The sequence below is a fragment of the Rana temporaria genome, chromosome 5 (assembly GCF_905171775.1).
Source record: "Rana temporaria chromosome 5, aRanTem1.1, whole genome shotgun sequence".
Lineage (NCBI taxonomy): Eukaryota > Metazoa > Chordata > Amphibia > Anura > Ranidae > Rana > Rana temporaria.
Window position 1 is genome coordinate 336,905,976 of NC_053493.1, and position 13,968 is coordinate 336,919,943.

The 13,968-nt window shown below is 46.3% G+C and overlaps 1 protein-coding gene across 1 annotated transcript in view; it reads right to left on the reverse strand.

Moving 5' to 3' along the window:
• TRAM1 (translocation associated membrane protein 1) overlaps positions 1-13,968 on the reverse strand; it is a 65,021-nt gene that overhangs the window by 31,035 nt on the left and 20,018 nt on the right. The window contains exon 3 of the mRNA XM_040354391.1: positions 6,213-6,331. Within this exon, the coding sequence (XP_040210325.1) occupies positions 6,213-6,331 (119 nt within the window). The remainder of the gene's footprint in view (positions 1-6,212; positions 6,332-13,968) is intronic.

The window sequence follows — 13,968 nt, forward strand, 5'->3', positions numbered from 1 at the left end:
CCCGGTTGTATTCTGCTCGCGGAAAATTGCAATATTGGTGTGGAGCCTGCGGATATTTATATCCGTGCCCTTCCCTGGCATGAATCCCGTCTGGTCGCCATGCACTAGCGTGAGGATCACTGTGTTCAGCCGATTGGCCAGGATCTTGGTCAGGATTTTGGCATCCACATTGAGCAGAGATATAGGCCGATAGGATGAACACAGTTCCGGGTCCTTCCCGGGTTTAGGTATGACAACGATCACCGCCTCCATCATGGAGGCCGGAAGGCTGAGTCGCTCCAGTGCTGCGGTGAGCGCGGAGTAGAAGTAGGGGCCCGTCACCTCCAGGTTAGACTTGTAGAACTCCGTGGGGAGTCCATCGGGACCAGGGGTTTTACCTGCCTGTAGAGACTTGATAGCTCCCTGGACCTCCTGCAGCGTAATGGGGGCTTCGAGCGTCCGACTGGCCGCCGAGGTCAGGGAGGGAAAGTCCAGGGAGAGCAGGAATGTGTCCAGCTCATCCAGGGTGTATGACGCCCTGGACGAGTAGAGGTCCTGATAGTACCTTTCAAATCTGGCATTTATCAATAGTGGGTCCGAAATTAAGACATCATCCTCATCTCTTATATTGGCTATACACGAGCTACCTGATCTCTCAGTCGCCAGCCAGGCCAGTAGTCTACCCGCTCGTTCCCCCTGTTCAAATATTCGCTGAGTCTGAGCAAGGAGGAAACGACGGCATGAGGCAGCACGGATGAGTGCCAACTCCCTGTAGGCAGTAAGCATGTCAGCGTGCGAGCCTTGGTCAGGCGAGTTTGTGTACATATTTTCCAGTCGCACCGCCCGTCTCTCGGCTTCTGCTAGTTCCAATTTAGCTTCCTTCCGTACTTTGGCTATATTGAATTGATACCTGCCCCTGGCGTAGGCTTTGAAGGCATCCCAGGTCACCTCAGGGGGGGCTGAATGGTCATTATGAACCCAGTAGTCTCTAAGTTCCGCGAGCATTAAAGGTTCCAGTCTGTCGTCAGTGATCCAGTACCTGGATAGTCTCCACAGGCCCCGCGTTGCAGCGGAGTCAGTGGAGAGGTCCAACATAACTGGTGCATGGTCCGATATCCCCCGCGGCAAGTGAGACACCGCCACCACCCTGGACAAGACGGGGTCGGTGGCATAGATCAAGTCTATCCGAGACATGGTCGCATGAGTTGCAGAGTGACACGTATAGTTTCTGTCATACGGATATTTCCACCTCCACACATCACTCAAGCCATATGTCTCCGCCCACCGCGAGAGCGCCGAGTCAGTCGTCCGGTCGGGGTTCAATCTGTCAATGCTGGGATTGGGAGCCATGTTAAAGTCCCCTGCCCAGACTACAGTTGCCGAGGGGAAGTCGGCAACAACAGCTTGTGCCCTACGGAGTACTGTCATACCTGTCGTGGGGGGCAGATACAGACCAACAATTACTATTTCTAGTCTATCACAGAGAGCATGAATAATGACATATTGCCCATCCGGGTCCAGGCGGAGGTCCAGAAGAACAAACGGGAGCGCCTTATGGATTAAAACACTCACTCCACGGGAATGGGTAGAATGGGTAGAGTGAAAATAGGATCCCACCCAGGGTTTCTTAAGTGCTAGGACCTTGGACCCAGTAAGGTGGGTCTCCTGCAGTATGCAAATGTGTGGGTGGTATCTCTTCAAGAAGGAGAACACTAGGGATCTTTTAAATTTAGAATTTAACCCGCGCACATTCCAGGACAACACTCTCAAGGGGGCCATGACAACCATGGGAAAATAGGCATTGCTCCGTCATCACCTGGACCCCCGCCCAGCAAAAAGACCAGATTCCCTCCCCCCAGCGGCCATCCCACACCCATCAGAAGTAGCATGTAAAGGCAGTGCATTTGACCATACTGAACATTAAACAATTCACAGCTGTACCAAGAACAGAAAAAAAAACTAAAATGAAAAATAAAATTCCCTCCCCCCCTCCCCACGCGACCCCCAAAACTTAGGCGTGTTTTGTAACCCAAACAATGCATGACTATCAGCCTTTGGGAAGCAGTGTACCAACAGGGCGCCTAGGAGGCCCAGCAGAGTATGCTCGCCAAACGGACCAGCATTTCTGCCACCCGCTTCAGTAAGCAAGTGGAAAAAAAAAATAAAAGAAAAAAAAAAAAAAAAAAAAAAAAACCGAAAGTATAAAAATAAAAAATCGGAGAGTCAGTTATTATTATCGTTTTCCCTGCGGGGGAAGTTAATCACCCAGAAGATACTGGGGGCACAATCTTATAGCAGCAAGCCGCGTGGCGGTTCAGTAACTTGAACAATCATGCCATAACATAGTCAGTTCCTCAAGTGGATAAAGGAAATTATCCCTGATCCCCGGCACAGGGTGTAGTAGGTGCCTAAGCATCTACCCCCCCCAGGTACCCCCATACTCACAGGTGAGTCCCGGTCAGCAGTCCCGGTGTGTGTAGGGCATTCCACCTCGAGGGGGACATCCAGGCAGCACCCCCTCCACAGCCAACAACAGGAACAGAGGCTACAGCCCCGTCCGTCCAGAAACAAAAGAGGAGGAGGGGGGGTGGGGGGGTCCATCTGTACAGGGTGCTGGGTGTGCACAAGGCAGGAACAGGGATAACCAAGTAAGGGGACTACGCTGGCATAGAAACAATGAAGAGCAAAACAATGGCTTCGGCCCCACGAGATCAGTGGCGCGGGAGAGTCTCCAGCCACGCGGCCGCCTCATCCGGCACTGTGAAGAAGCGATGGGTCTCTCCGTCTTGGACCCGTAAACGGGCGGGGAATAGCATGCTATATTTCAAGCCGCGCTGGCGTAGGGCTTGCTTCACATGGTCGAAGGATTTTCGCTGCTTCTGCGTCTCCACAGAGAAGTCGGGGAAGATCATCAGGCGGGTCCCCTCGAAGCGCAGCGTCTCGATCTTCCTGCTTTCCCGCAGTATCGCGTCTCTGTCCCTGAAGTTCAGGAGACGAAGGATGAATGTACGCGGGGGGGCTCCGGGGGGGCCGCGAGCCGCCGGCATCCTGTGGGCCCGTTCCACGGCGAAGTATGGAGAGAAGGCAGCTTGGGGGAGCAACTGGCGGAGAAGGCGCTCGGTAAAGGCAGTGGGATCTGGTTCTTCCGCTCGCTCGGGGAGGCCGATAACACGGAGATTATTTCTCCTATTGCGGTTCTCCGCGTCTTCCGCACGATGCTCCAGGGCTCTAACCTTGGTGGTAAGGGTGCGGAGAGAGGAGGCATGATCTCCCAGCACTTCCTCTACATCACCCACCCGACGCTCAGCCTCCGTCAGCCGGGTCCTGACCTTGTCCATGTCTTTTCGGATGAATCCCATCTCCAGCTGCATGGTGTCTATTTTTTCGGTCAGCGTGGACTGGCAGGTCGAGATGGCCTGCATCAGGGCAGCAAAGTGATCCTGGTCTTGGATCGCCGGGTCTGCGTCCTCGGTCTGCGACGCCATGTTGGACACCACGAGGAGTGCGGCCTTCCCGCCGCCGGGATTAACACGGGGTGGAGACGGCTTCTGGTAAGCGGTTTTCTTCCGCTTATAGGGCATACCAGTCCCGGGGGCACTCAGCTAGCGATCTAGGTCACATAGATCAGGGTAATCCGCAGGGAAACAGGATGTTTAGCGGGTATGGCAGCGGAGCTCCTCTGCTAAGCGTCCAGTCCGGTCGCCATCTTGGACACGCCCCCCGCCTATGGAGATTTTTAAGGGTAAAAGTTTGACGCCATTCCACGAGCGGGCGCAATTTTGAAGCGCGACATGTTGGGTATCATTTTACTCGGCGTAACATTATCTTTCACAATATAAAAAAAATTGGGCTAACTTTACTGTTGTCTTATTTTTTTATTCAAAAAAGTGAATTTTTTCCCAAAAAAAGTGCGCTTGTAAGACCGCTGCGCAAATATGGTGTGACAAAAAGTACTGCAATGACCGCCATTTTATTCTCTAGGGTGTTTTAAGTAATTTTCTAGCAAAAAAAACAAAAAACTGTTTTAATCTTGTAAACACCAAATCTGAAAAGCAGGCAAGGCCCTTAAGTGGTTAAAAGGTAAACCTTTAAAATGTTCTACTACAAGCTCCATACTTTTTGCCCCAGTGCTGATCCCTTTAAACCACAGTTTCCAGCCTTAAAGAACATCATGCTGAGAGATCAGCCATGGAACCCAAGGGTTCCTCCAGAGGTTGCTAGAGGTTATTTGGGTTGTGGCTAGGGTTTCCACCTCATCCCTTTAAAACAGAACACATATGAATTACACAGGTTTTGAGGCTAATTAAGGTGGTAATTAGACTAATTTGGTGCCTTACCTGCATTAAATTAGCCCCAGAACCTGTGTAATTCATATGTGTTCTGTTTTAAAGGGATGAGGTGGCAACCCTGGTTGTGGCTGATCATCTGATGCTTATGCATAGTTTGAATCCAGTAGTAGTTGGCAGAGCCAGCAGCATGACACCAAATGACCTCCAATTTAAAAGAGAAGTTAAGGGTTTTAAAGAAAAAAATATTTATACTCACCTAGGTGGAAGCAGCATTGATCCAATGCTGTATCTGTCCCCTGCCGGCTCTGTAGTGAGAATTGAGTGATCAAACATGGCTGATCGCCCAGTCCTTCCCCTCTGCTTTAAGCAGAGCGCTGGGGCTCTCAGTCAGTGGCTCTCCGCTTTCCTCTCCAGTGCTCACTGGAGCTTTGGGCTGTGGAGGGGCTGGCTCCGGCTCTCAGTGGATCGCTGAGCGACTGAGCCAGGTGTCAATTCAGGCTTCTGGGCGAATTCCGACCATATGGTCAGGATCTTATAGGAGCCTGGTCCGGCTCTGATGTCAGCCGACAGCGGACTTCAGCACAATGTCAGCTAAAAATGGATCACAGGAGTGCAGGACGAACCGCACTCCTGTGATCCATAGGAGAAGTATGGCCATACTTCTTGAATTTATTTTGGCAGGGGTTCCCCGAGACCTCAAAATTATTTTAGGAATTCCTCTGGGGTAAAAAGTTTGCGAAAGGCAGGTAATACAACCAACATGGACATCATGGGAGCAGAGCTTTTTTTTGGCAAGTTATTATGTCATGCTGTGGAGCAATGGGGGGACACACTGGTCCTGACTGCTGGACAGGATACACCCAAAGCAGAAAGCATATTTTAACCTGAAGGCTTATTGCTTTTTCATAATTACATTGCACACGTGGACATTTTATTTAGGAGAATGTACATTTATTTTGGGTGAAAAAGTTTTATTATGAACTGCCTGCATGCTTGAAAACAACCAGCAAATAAATGTTGTTAAGCGCTGCGCAACCTGTTGGCGCTATATAAATCCTGTATAATAATAACTAAGCCGCATGGCCCTTTCTCTAATACAAAAGGGAAGACAGAATTAGAAGTACACTGGGACCCGGATTCTCGTACGAGTTACGCCGGTGTATCTCCAGATACGCCGTCGTAACTCTGAGTCCGAGCCGTCGTATCTATGCGCCTGATTCTTAGAATCAGTTACGCATAGATTTGTATTAGATCCGACCGGCGTAAGTCTCTTACGCCGTCGGATCTTAACTGCATATTTACGCTGGCCGCTAGGGGCGTGTACGCTGATTCACGCCTAGAAATATGTAAATCAGCTAGATACGCGAATTCACGAACGTACGCCTGGCCAATGCAGTACAGATACACCGTTTACGTTAGGCTTTTCCCGGCGTAAAGTTACCCCTGCTATATGAGGCGTACAAATGTTAAGTATGGACGTCGTTCCCGCGTCAAATTTTGAAAATTTTACGTCGTTTGCATAAGTCGTTCGTGAATAGGGCTGGGCGTCATTTACGCTCACGTCGAAAGCATTGGCTTCTTGCGAGTTAATTTGGAGCATGCGCACTGGCATACTTTCACGGACGGCGCATGCGCCGTTCGTAAAAAGCGTCATTTACGCGGGCTCACATAAAATTTACATAACACACGCCCACATCTACCACATTTGAATTAGGCGGGCTTACGCCGGCCTATTTACGCTACGCCGCCGCAACTTTGGTTTGAGAATACGGCACTTGCCTGTCAAAGTTGCGGAGGCGTAATGTAAATAGGATACGTTACGCCCGCACAAAGATACGTGGTTCTACGTGAATCCGGGCCTTAGAGTAGTGCAGATTTATCAAATGATCAAGGTAGTTATTTGAAAGCAATAAAAAAATAAAATAAAAAATAAATAGTACTTACATCCAGGACATATTCTTGTATGACAGCATGTAATATAACTGCCACAAGCATGTAAAAGAAAACCGTTGACATGTCTTTGATGCCGTAGTGATAGAATGAAACTGGTTCACCTAGAACACCTGAAAAACAAAGAAAGAAACCAAATCAATGTTCTGAGATTAAAACCAGAAACATGTACATGGCTAGGAAGCGATGGATACCCTTTGACTTCCACAACATTATAGGACACAGTAGTGACGTGGAGGTTGGTGGGTGAAGCCACTGTCCACTTCTGTGGGGGAAAGGGGAATAGCCGCTCCAGGTGGGAACCCAGATGAACATCCACCGTTGCAGACAACTCAGGTGCAGGCAATGCACTTAGCAAAGCAGGAACAAAGATGGTCTCTGGACAGCCGCACACTGAACAAATTGTAGCCTTTATTGAAAAAAGGACAGTCACAGCAAAGTGAAATAAAATAAAACCCAACTGCTGACGCGTTTCGCACTAACACTAGTGCTTAGTCATAGCTAGTGCTGTCCTTTTTTTAATAAAGGCTACAATTTGTTCAGTGTGCGGCTGTCCAGAGACAATCTTTGTTCCTACTTCTGTGGGGGACACAGGGGATCACCAGTCTTGGGAAATGCCGATTTCTTCAGGAGGAAGAAGTCTCTGCATCTGGAGGAGCAGTCCATGGGAGGAATATTTACTCTTTTGCAGAGAGCTTTGTGGCCATTTAGATTAAAATGCCACGGGAGCTTTAACATTCAGTGTAACCTAATATTCAGGGTCTGTGCCTTACCTAAGGCTGCATTCACACCTAGGCGACAAGTAGCGCCGCGTACGCGGCGTATTTTGTCGCGATTTGTTTAATTTTTTTTTTTAACAAATCATTTCCATTGCTGTCTATGGCCGAACGCCAATGCCGCCTGAAAAAAAGGGTCCGGGACTTGTTTTCAGGCGGCAGGCGTACGGCGTGAGATGTGAACCATCTCATAGACAGCAATGGAAATTCGCCCCTCCAGCGTATCGAGCGTCGGGGGTTTTGTCGCCAAGGTGTGAATGGAGCCTAAGGCTGCATTCACACCTGAGCGTTTTGTCGCCTGAAGCGCAATGCTCAAATACGCTAGAGGGGAAAAAATACATTATTTCCTATGGAGATGGTTCACATCTGCACACCAATACGCCTGACGCCGAACGCCTGAAGCTCAAACAAGTTCCGGACCCTTTTTTGATGCACGTATTGGCAGGTTTGGGCGTATTTGAGTGTTTCCATTTTCCATAGAAAGTAATGGAAACGCTCGATTCAAGCGACTAGCGCGACAACGAGCGTTTGCTACGGGCGTTTCGTCGCTTTAATCAATAGAACTTTTCACCCAGGCAGAAGCTTAAAAATATCTACCAACATAGCAACAAGTGATGAAAAGATGATCATTTTTCCTATTGGCTAAAATAAAAAACGTCGAAGTACAAAAACGTCGAACGACGCTGTATGCAAATAAGCATGAATACGCGCAAAAAAACTACCTAACGGCAGCCTAATATTGTGCCTGTGTCCAACTTTGTCCAAATACATGATGCTGATTAGCAAGGCAGATTACAGACAGCTGAACAGGGAGAACCTATTGAGACACTGCAGTAGTTTTTCTTTTTCCCCCTAGGCTCACATCTGACCAGCTGAAAAGGAGGCGGAGTGCGCAATTTGAGGTTCTTTGCAATTTGTTGTTCAGGAAGATCACATACTATTTTTATTTCAGAGACCAGGCAGTCATTTTCTGAACATGCAGTCAGATTATTATACAGAACTCTGTAAATTTCTTCTGACTATAAGAAAATGGACAGATGTTTGTGATATGCTCTCAGTTAGAAAATGTACCTTCTGACAACGTTTCAGTCTGTTATAAGTGTACTGCTATTTACCTGTAATAAAAATTACCACTTGACACATGTAACATCTGCCATTTAACATCATCTGAAGTGCTGCCAAAAGCAAAGGACGTGCCAAGGATTAGAAAGTATTTATTATTACAGCACCACAGGTAAAATTGGATTTCCCACATAGAGGGCACACAGGAGTTTACAGACTCAAGCAGTCCTGGGGGATCTATGGCCATCCAGCAACCCCATAGGAGTGTCTGCTGTCCTACAGCTGGAAGTTCATCAATAGCTGGATGGACTCAAGGATTCTCATTTTTATGATTGCAAGGGATTCTAAACTCCAGGGATGAAAATACATTTACTGACGTATTAATGATCACAGAGCTGTGCCAATCTGGACCTGGCAGTCAGCCCTAAAAATACGTGCTTACCTAAACTATTGCTTTCCACTGAATCCAAGTTGAAACCCCAACTAAAAAAAAAAAAAAATCCTTTGTAGAGGTGCCCTGTTATGTCTAGGGGGTAGAGGAACAGGTTGTATTACTCAGCTTATACACTATTGTGGCGCTAACTTCTCCCCAAAGCTCCAATCTGTGTGTGACAGGAGTGTGGTTGCAGCTCGCAGTGCCTTAGAGAGGTGGCTGCGGGTATTGGTCACACCACTGGAGGGCGCAATCAGGTAAATATTTATCTTTTTTACCGAACCTCCAAGTCTCTGGCTCTAATTTATCCCAAAGTTGTTCTATCGGGTTGAGGTCAATCAAGTTCCTCCACCCCAAACTCGCTCATCCATGTCTTTATGGACCTGGCTTTGTGCACTGATGCACAGTCATGTTCCCACAAAGTTGGGAGCATGAAATTGTCCAAAATGTCTTGGTATGCTGATGCTTTAAGAGTTCCCTTCACTGGAACTGAGAGGCCCCCCCTCCACCAAATGATTTGGACCAGTGCACAAAGTAAGGTCCATAAACATGGATGTGCGAGTTTTGGGTGGAGGATCTTGACTGGCCTGCACAGAGTCCTGACCTTAAGCCTATAGAAAACCTTTGGGATGAATAAGAGTGGAGTCTGCTACTCGTCCAACATCAGTGCCTGACCCCACAAATGCGCTTCTGGAAGAATGGTCAAACATTGAAGCCGTTATAGCTGCAAACGGTGGGCCAACTCAATATTGAACCCTACGGACCAAGACTGGGATTCCATTAAAGTTTATGTGCGTACACACATACAGTACACACACACACACACACACACACACACACACACACACACACACACATACATATATATATATATATATGTGTGTGTGTGTGTAATTATAATGTGTGTATACCGTATTTATCGGGGTATAACACGCACCCTAACTTTAAGGTTATATGCCAATAAATACAGTATATATAATGTGTGTGTGTATATATATATTATATTACACACACACACACACACACACATTATATATACTGTATTTATTGGCATATAACCTTAAAGTTACACACACACACACACATGGGGAGTATAGTAACATAATGGGGTTAAAAAAACAAAAACATTTTACAAAAAGAGGAAATAATCGCTACTGTAAGGGGTTCATTTTTTACTGTGGGACAGTGAAAGTAATATTTACAGTAGCGATTTGCTCATTTTGTACTATAAAGGGCCAATTTTAGTTTTGTTTAATCCCATTATGGCCAATTAATCAATTATGGGCTGTGGAAATTAACTATTAATTCCTCGATTAATCTTTAATTTTTTTGATCGATTAAAATTCTTTTGATTGGTACTCACCTCTCCGCCGGCTTCCGGACCTTCAGGGAGTTCCGTCGGAGATCCAGTAACATCACGGACACCTTGCCATGTCCATCTGAAGGGCTCCTTTGCTGTGCCTTCATATCTGCATGCCGGCGGGACCTTACTATCTGCCACACGCAAGGGCTGTTACACTTCCCTCTATCACTTCCCTCTATCAACCTGGGATTCTACAGCCATCCACTGGGAGTTGTGATAGTTCCCTTCATGGGGACATCTACATGCCGACGGACTGATGTTAACCCCTCATCATCTGGATTCAGCAGTGGTATCTTTGTACACATTTTTATACCAGTATCATACTTGGCTACATATTTCTATGAATGCTTTTGCTACCGTTTGGTATTACTTGCACCATTTTTACAGTTTATGTAGCTACATCGATTTTATCTCCAGTGCAATATTTATTTTACCTACTTGAAGACTATAAAAGTTTTAATGCTATTCCTATGGAGCGCTGCCTTTGTGTGGTTTTTGTATCCTGCTATCCATTTTTCCAGTGGTTGGTAGCTGCACTGGGAATCAGCCTGCAAGGAGATCAGCTAAAAGTAGTTGGATCTGTATGTGCGTTATAATTAATCAAAATTAGCGATTAATCGATTAAAAAAAAAAAATCGATTAATCGAACACAAACATTTTAATCAGTAACAGCCCTATGAAAATGGTAATCGTTTCATTTCATAATGGATCCGTTGTTTCGGCCCTAGCTATTATGTAAAGTCCTATTTAAAGCAATAGTGGATAAACTCCGGTTCAGTCCTGGTACATGGCACTAGGATAAACACAAGCCGTGTCTTTAAATAGAACACAGCACACAGATTGCATCTAGTTTCTATTGGATAACAAGATAACACGGATCTATTTGCTGCCTGCAACTGATTTGGTAAAAGCTTTATAAAAAGCAGGTGATTAGGGAGCATACACTAACATTCAAGGGTCATGACTAGTATCTGTTCTCCAGTTGTCACTGAGCTGCAACTCTAATGCCGTCATAAAGTGTAACTATGACGACATACATTACGGTCTACATTCCAAAATACAACCTATAGAAACGCTGGTCATACATGCGTTTGTTTTTTATGTGATCAACATTTCTAATTGCTTTCATTCTCCAGATGTCTAAACGGATTGCTGGGTGTAAAATAAATGGCCATTTTGCCTGCATTAAAGGGGTTGTAAAGCTTCATGTTTTTTCACCTCAATGCATCCTATGCAAAAACACCTTGCACTCTCGGGCCCCCCCAGCCCTCCGTTTTACTTACCTGAGCCACAAAACTCCATGGGCGCGATCCCGCAATGCTTTCCCCCCAGCTTGAGACGGCTCTTCATTGGAGATTGATAGCAGCACAGCCATTGGCTCCCGCTGCTGTTAATGAAATCAAGGCGCGCCGGGCCGAGTGATACACTTGGCGGCCTTGGCCAGGAGCGCGCCCGCAAGCTAACCCCCTTGGGAGAGAGCTTCCCAGAAGGGGGTTAGCTCTTGCGGAGAGGAGTCGAGACAACTGCCGTGGGACCCCAGAAGACGAGGAACAACGCCACTCTGTGCAAACCTAACTGCACAGTGGAGGCAAGTATGGTATGTTTGTTATTTTTATTTCCTTTTTTTTAACCCTTACAACCCCTTTAATGTCAAAAAACCTATTGAAGAAAGTAAACATAACCGGAAAGGGACAGTTTCAGAATCAGCACCCAACAATTACAAGCAGTTTTGCCATTTTTGTGGAAAACCTGTCTTTGCTCCACTATTGTACCGTAATGTCTGTGTATCACTTGTTCACGTTATGATCGAAAATTGGGAAATTATGTTTTAGGCCTCATGCACACTGGACGTTAAAATAACGTTATAAAAACGCCAGTAGCTTTGCAGTCAGTTTTTCAACAATTTTTCAATAGCAGTTTTTCCGCGTTAGCGTTTTTTTGTTGAAGAAAAATAACTTTATTTTTTTTGTTTGTTTTTTAAAGGGGTCAAAAACGTTAAACGTTTTTGACCAAAGTATCCTAATACAGAGATTACAAGGCCTCATACACACTTGACGTTATAAAAACGCACTTTTTTTTTGCAAAACTATACTCGCACAAAAGCTTATGGTTTAAAAGCACTCAAACGCTGAATAGGTGCGTTTTTTTAGCGTTAGAGCATTTTTACAGTGAAAAACATACTAGTTCTGGGGTTTTTTTTCCAGCCAGAAAATGCCCCTGCAAAAAACTGCTGATAAAAGCCTGTGTGCAACACTTAGGATAACACGCTGGAGAGTTTATTGATTGCGAAAAAAATAAAATAAAAAGGTCTAAAGCCAAAAAACTGAAGCTGTAAAAATGTCCAGTGAGCACGAGTCCCAAAGACTCAGACCTGAACTTTGCTGCTGGAGAAATGTTTGGAGAGCTCCCTGAACCTTTAGGTACTCGCAGCGTTGGCCCAAGATTGCTCACAACAAGGGCTTATACTAAATAAAACTCAGGTATTCAGGTCACTTAAAGTGACGTTATTTTTAACCTTCATGTTTTCTATGCAAAACTCTCAGCCCAATCCCAATCCAGCAATGTGCACAAGAGCAGAGGCTCTCCCAGGTCTTGCCCTCCTCATTGGTTGAGACACATCCAGCCAGTGAGGGGGAGCGGGGCCAAGCCGTGCTCTGTGTCTCTCACAGACACACAGGCGTAACTCTGGAGCGAGCATGCACAAGTGCCCCAAGAGCAAGCAGCTTGCCATGGGGGCACTAAGCAGGGGGAGGAGCCAGGAGCACCAGCCAGGGACCCAAGAGAAGGAGGAGGACCGGGGCTGCTCTGTGCAAAACAATTGCACAGAACATGTACGTTATTTAAAAAAAATAATAATCTGATCCGTTACAAATGCTTTAAAGCGGATGTCCCCTGAAAATAAAAATATTAAAAGCCAGCAGCTACAAATACTGCAGCTGCTGACTTTTAATATCAGCACACTTACCTGTCCTGAAGTCCAGTGCCGTCCGCAGTAGAGGACGAGCGATCTCTCGTCACTCTGCTGCCCCCACCGCCATCCTCTGACTGGTTCCCACTGTGCTCTGGGAGCCAAATGTGTTTCCCAGAACACAACAGGAGGGGGGGCGGGGTCTGACGTCCTGCCCGCAGTCTACCCGCAAGTGGGTGCAAATACCTGTATTTAGACAGGTATCTGCACCCCCCTCCCCCCTGAAAGGTGTCAAATGTGACACCGGAGGGGGGAGGGTTCCGACGAGCGGGAGTGGAGGTGGAGCTCAGCTTTAATGAGAAGGCAGTACCCATAAGAAAAAGTCTAAAATGATAAAGATGGGCAGCTAAATTATTGAAGTGTTTGAATATTTGTCAGCGCCTAACTGCTGTCTGTGTCCCCATCTGTGAGACTTTCCTGTTCCTGGAAACTAAGGTTGCACTGATACCACTTTCCTAAGACCGAGTATAAGTACCGATACCTTACACCCCCCCAGTACCAGCCGATACCAACTACTGATACTTTTTTTATGACATGTGACAATGGCACTAATATGCAGCACTGATGACGTGTGGACTAGGTCAGTCAGTTTTTATTTTTTTACAATGCTTTCTTTTTGTGGGAGTGGACAGTGTTTTATTTTATTTAAGTTTTTTATTATTTTTACAATTTTAAATATTTATTGCAATCTTTCCTTTTTTATATAAACCCTGTTGGGGGAGGGGCTTTGGTGAGATATCAGGGGTCTAAACAGACCCCCAATATCTCCCCTTTGAGATACGGAAAGGCACTGAGGACACAGATTCCCCATGCCCCTCCCCATTCATAAACTAAAGCATCGTAAATACAGTTTACAATGCTCAGTTATGAATGGACTCTGCATTCAGAAAAGATTTACCGGCTCCTTCCTCCATCCTGACAGATCTGGGACAAGGGGGGCCAGAAGAGCATGGGGGACACGGAGGAGGACACAGGGGACAGCCAGGGACAATCTGTGTGACGTGGGGGGTTACAAAGAGCCAGACCCAACAAAACAACCTCCACCATACCACCAGAGCTTGTCAGATTCCAACAGCTGAGAATTTTTTTTTCTTACGTCCATATAATCTATTTTTTTTTTATACCAGGTTTTACATGCAAAATGATCA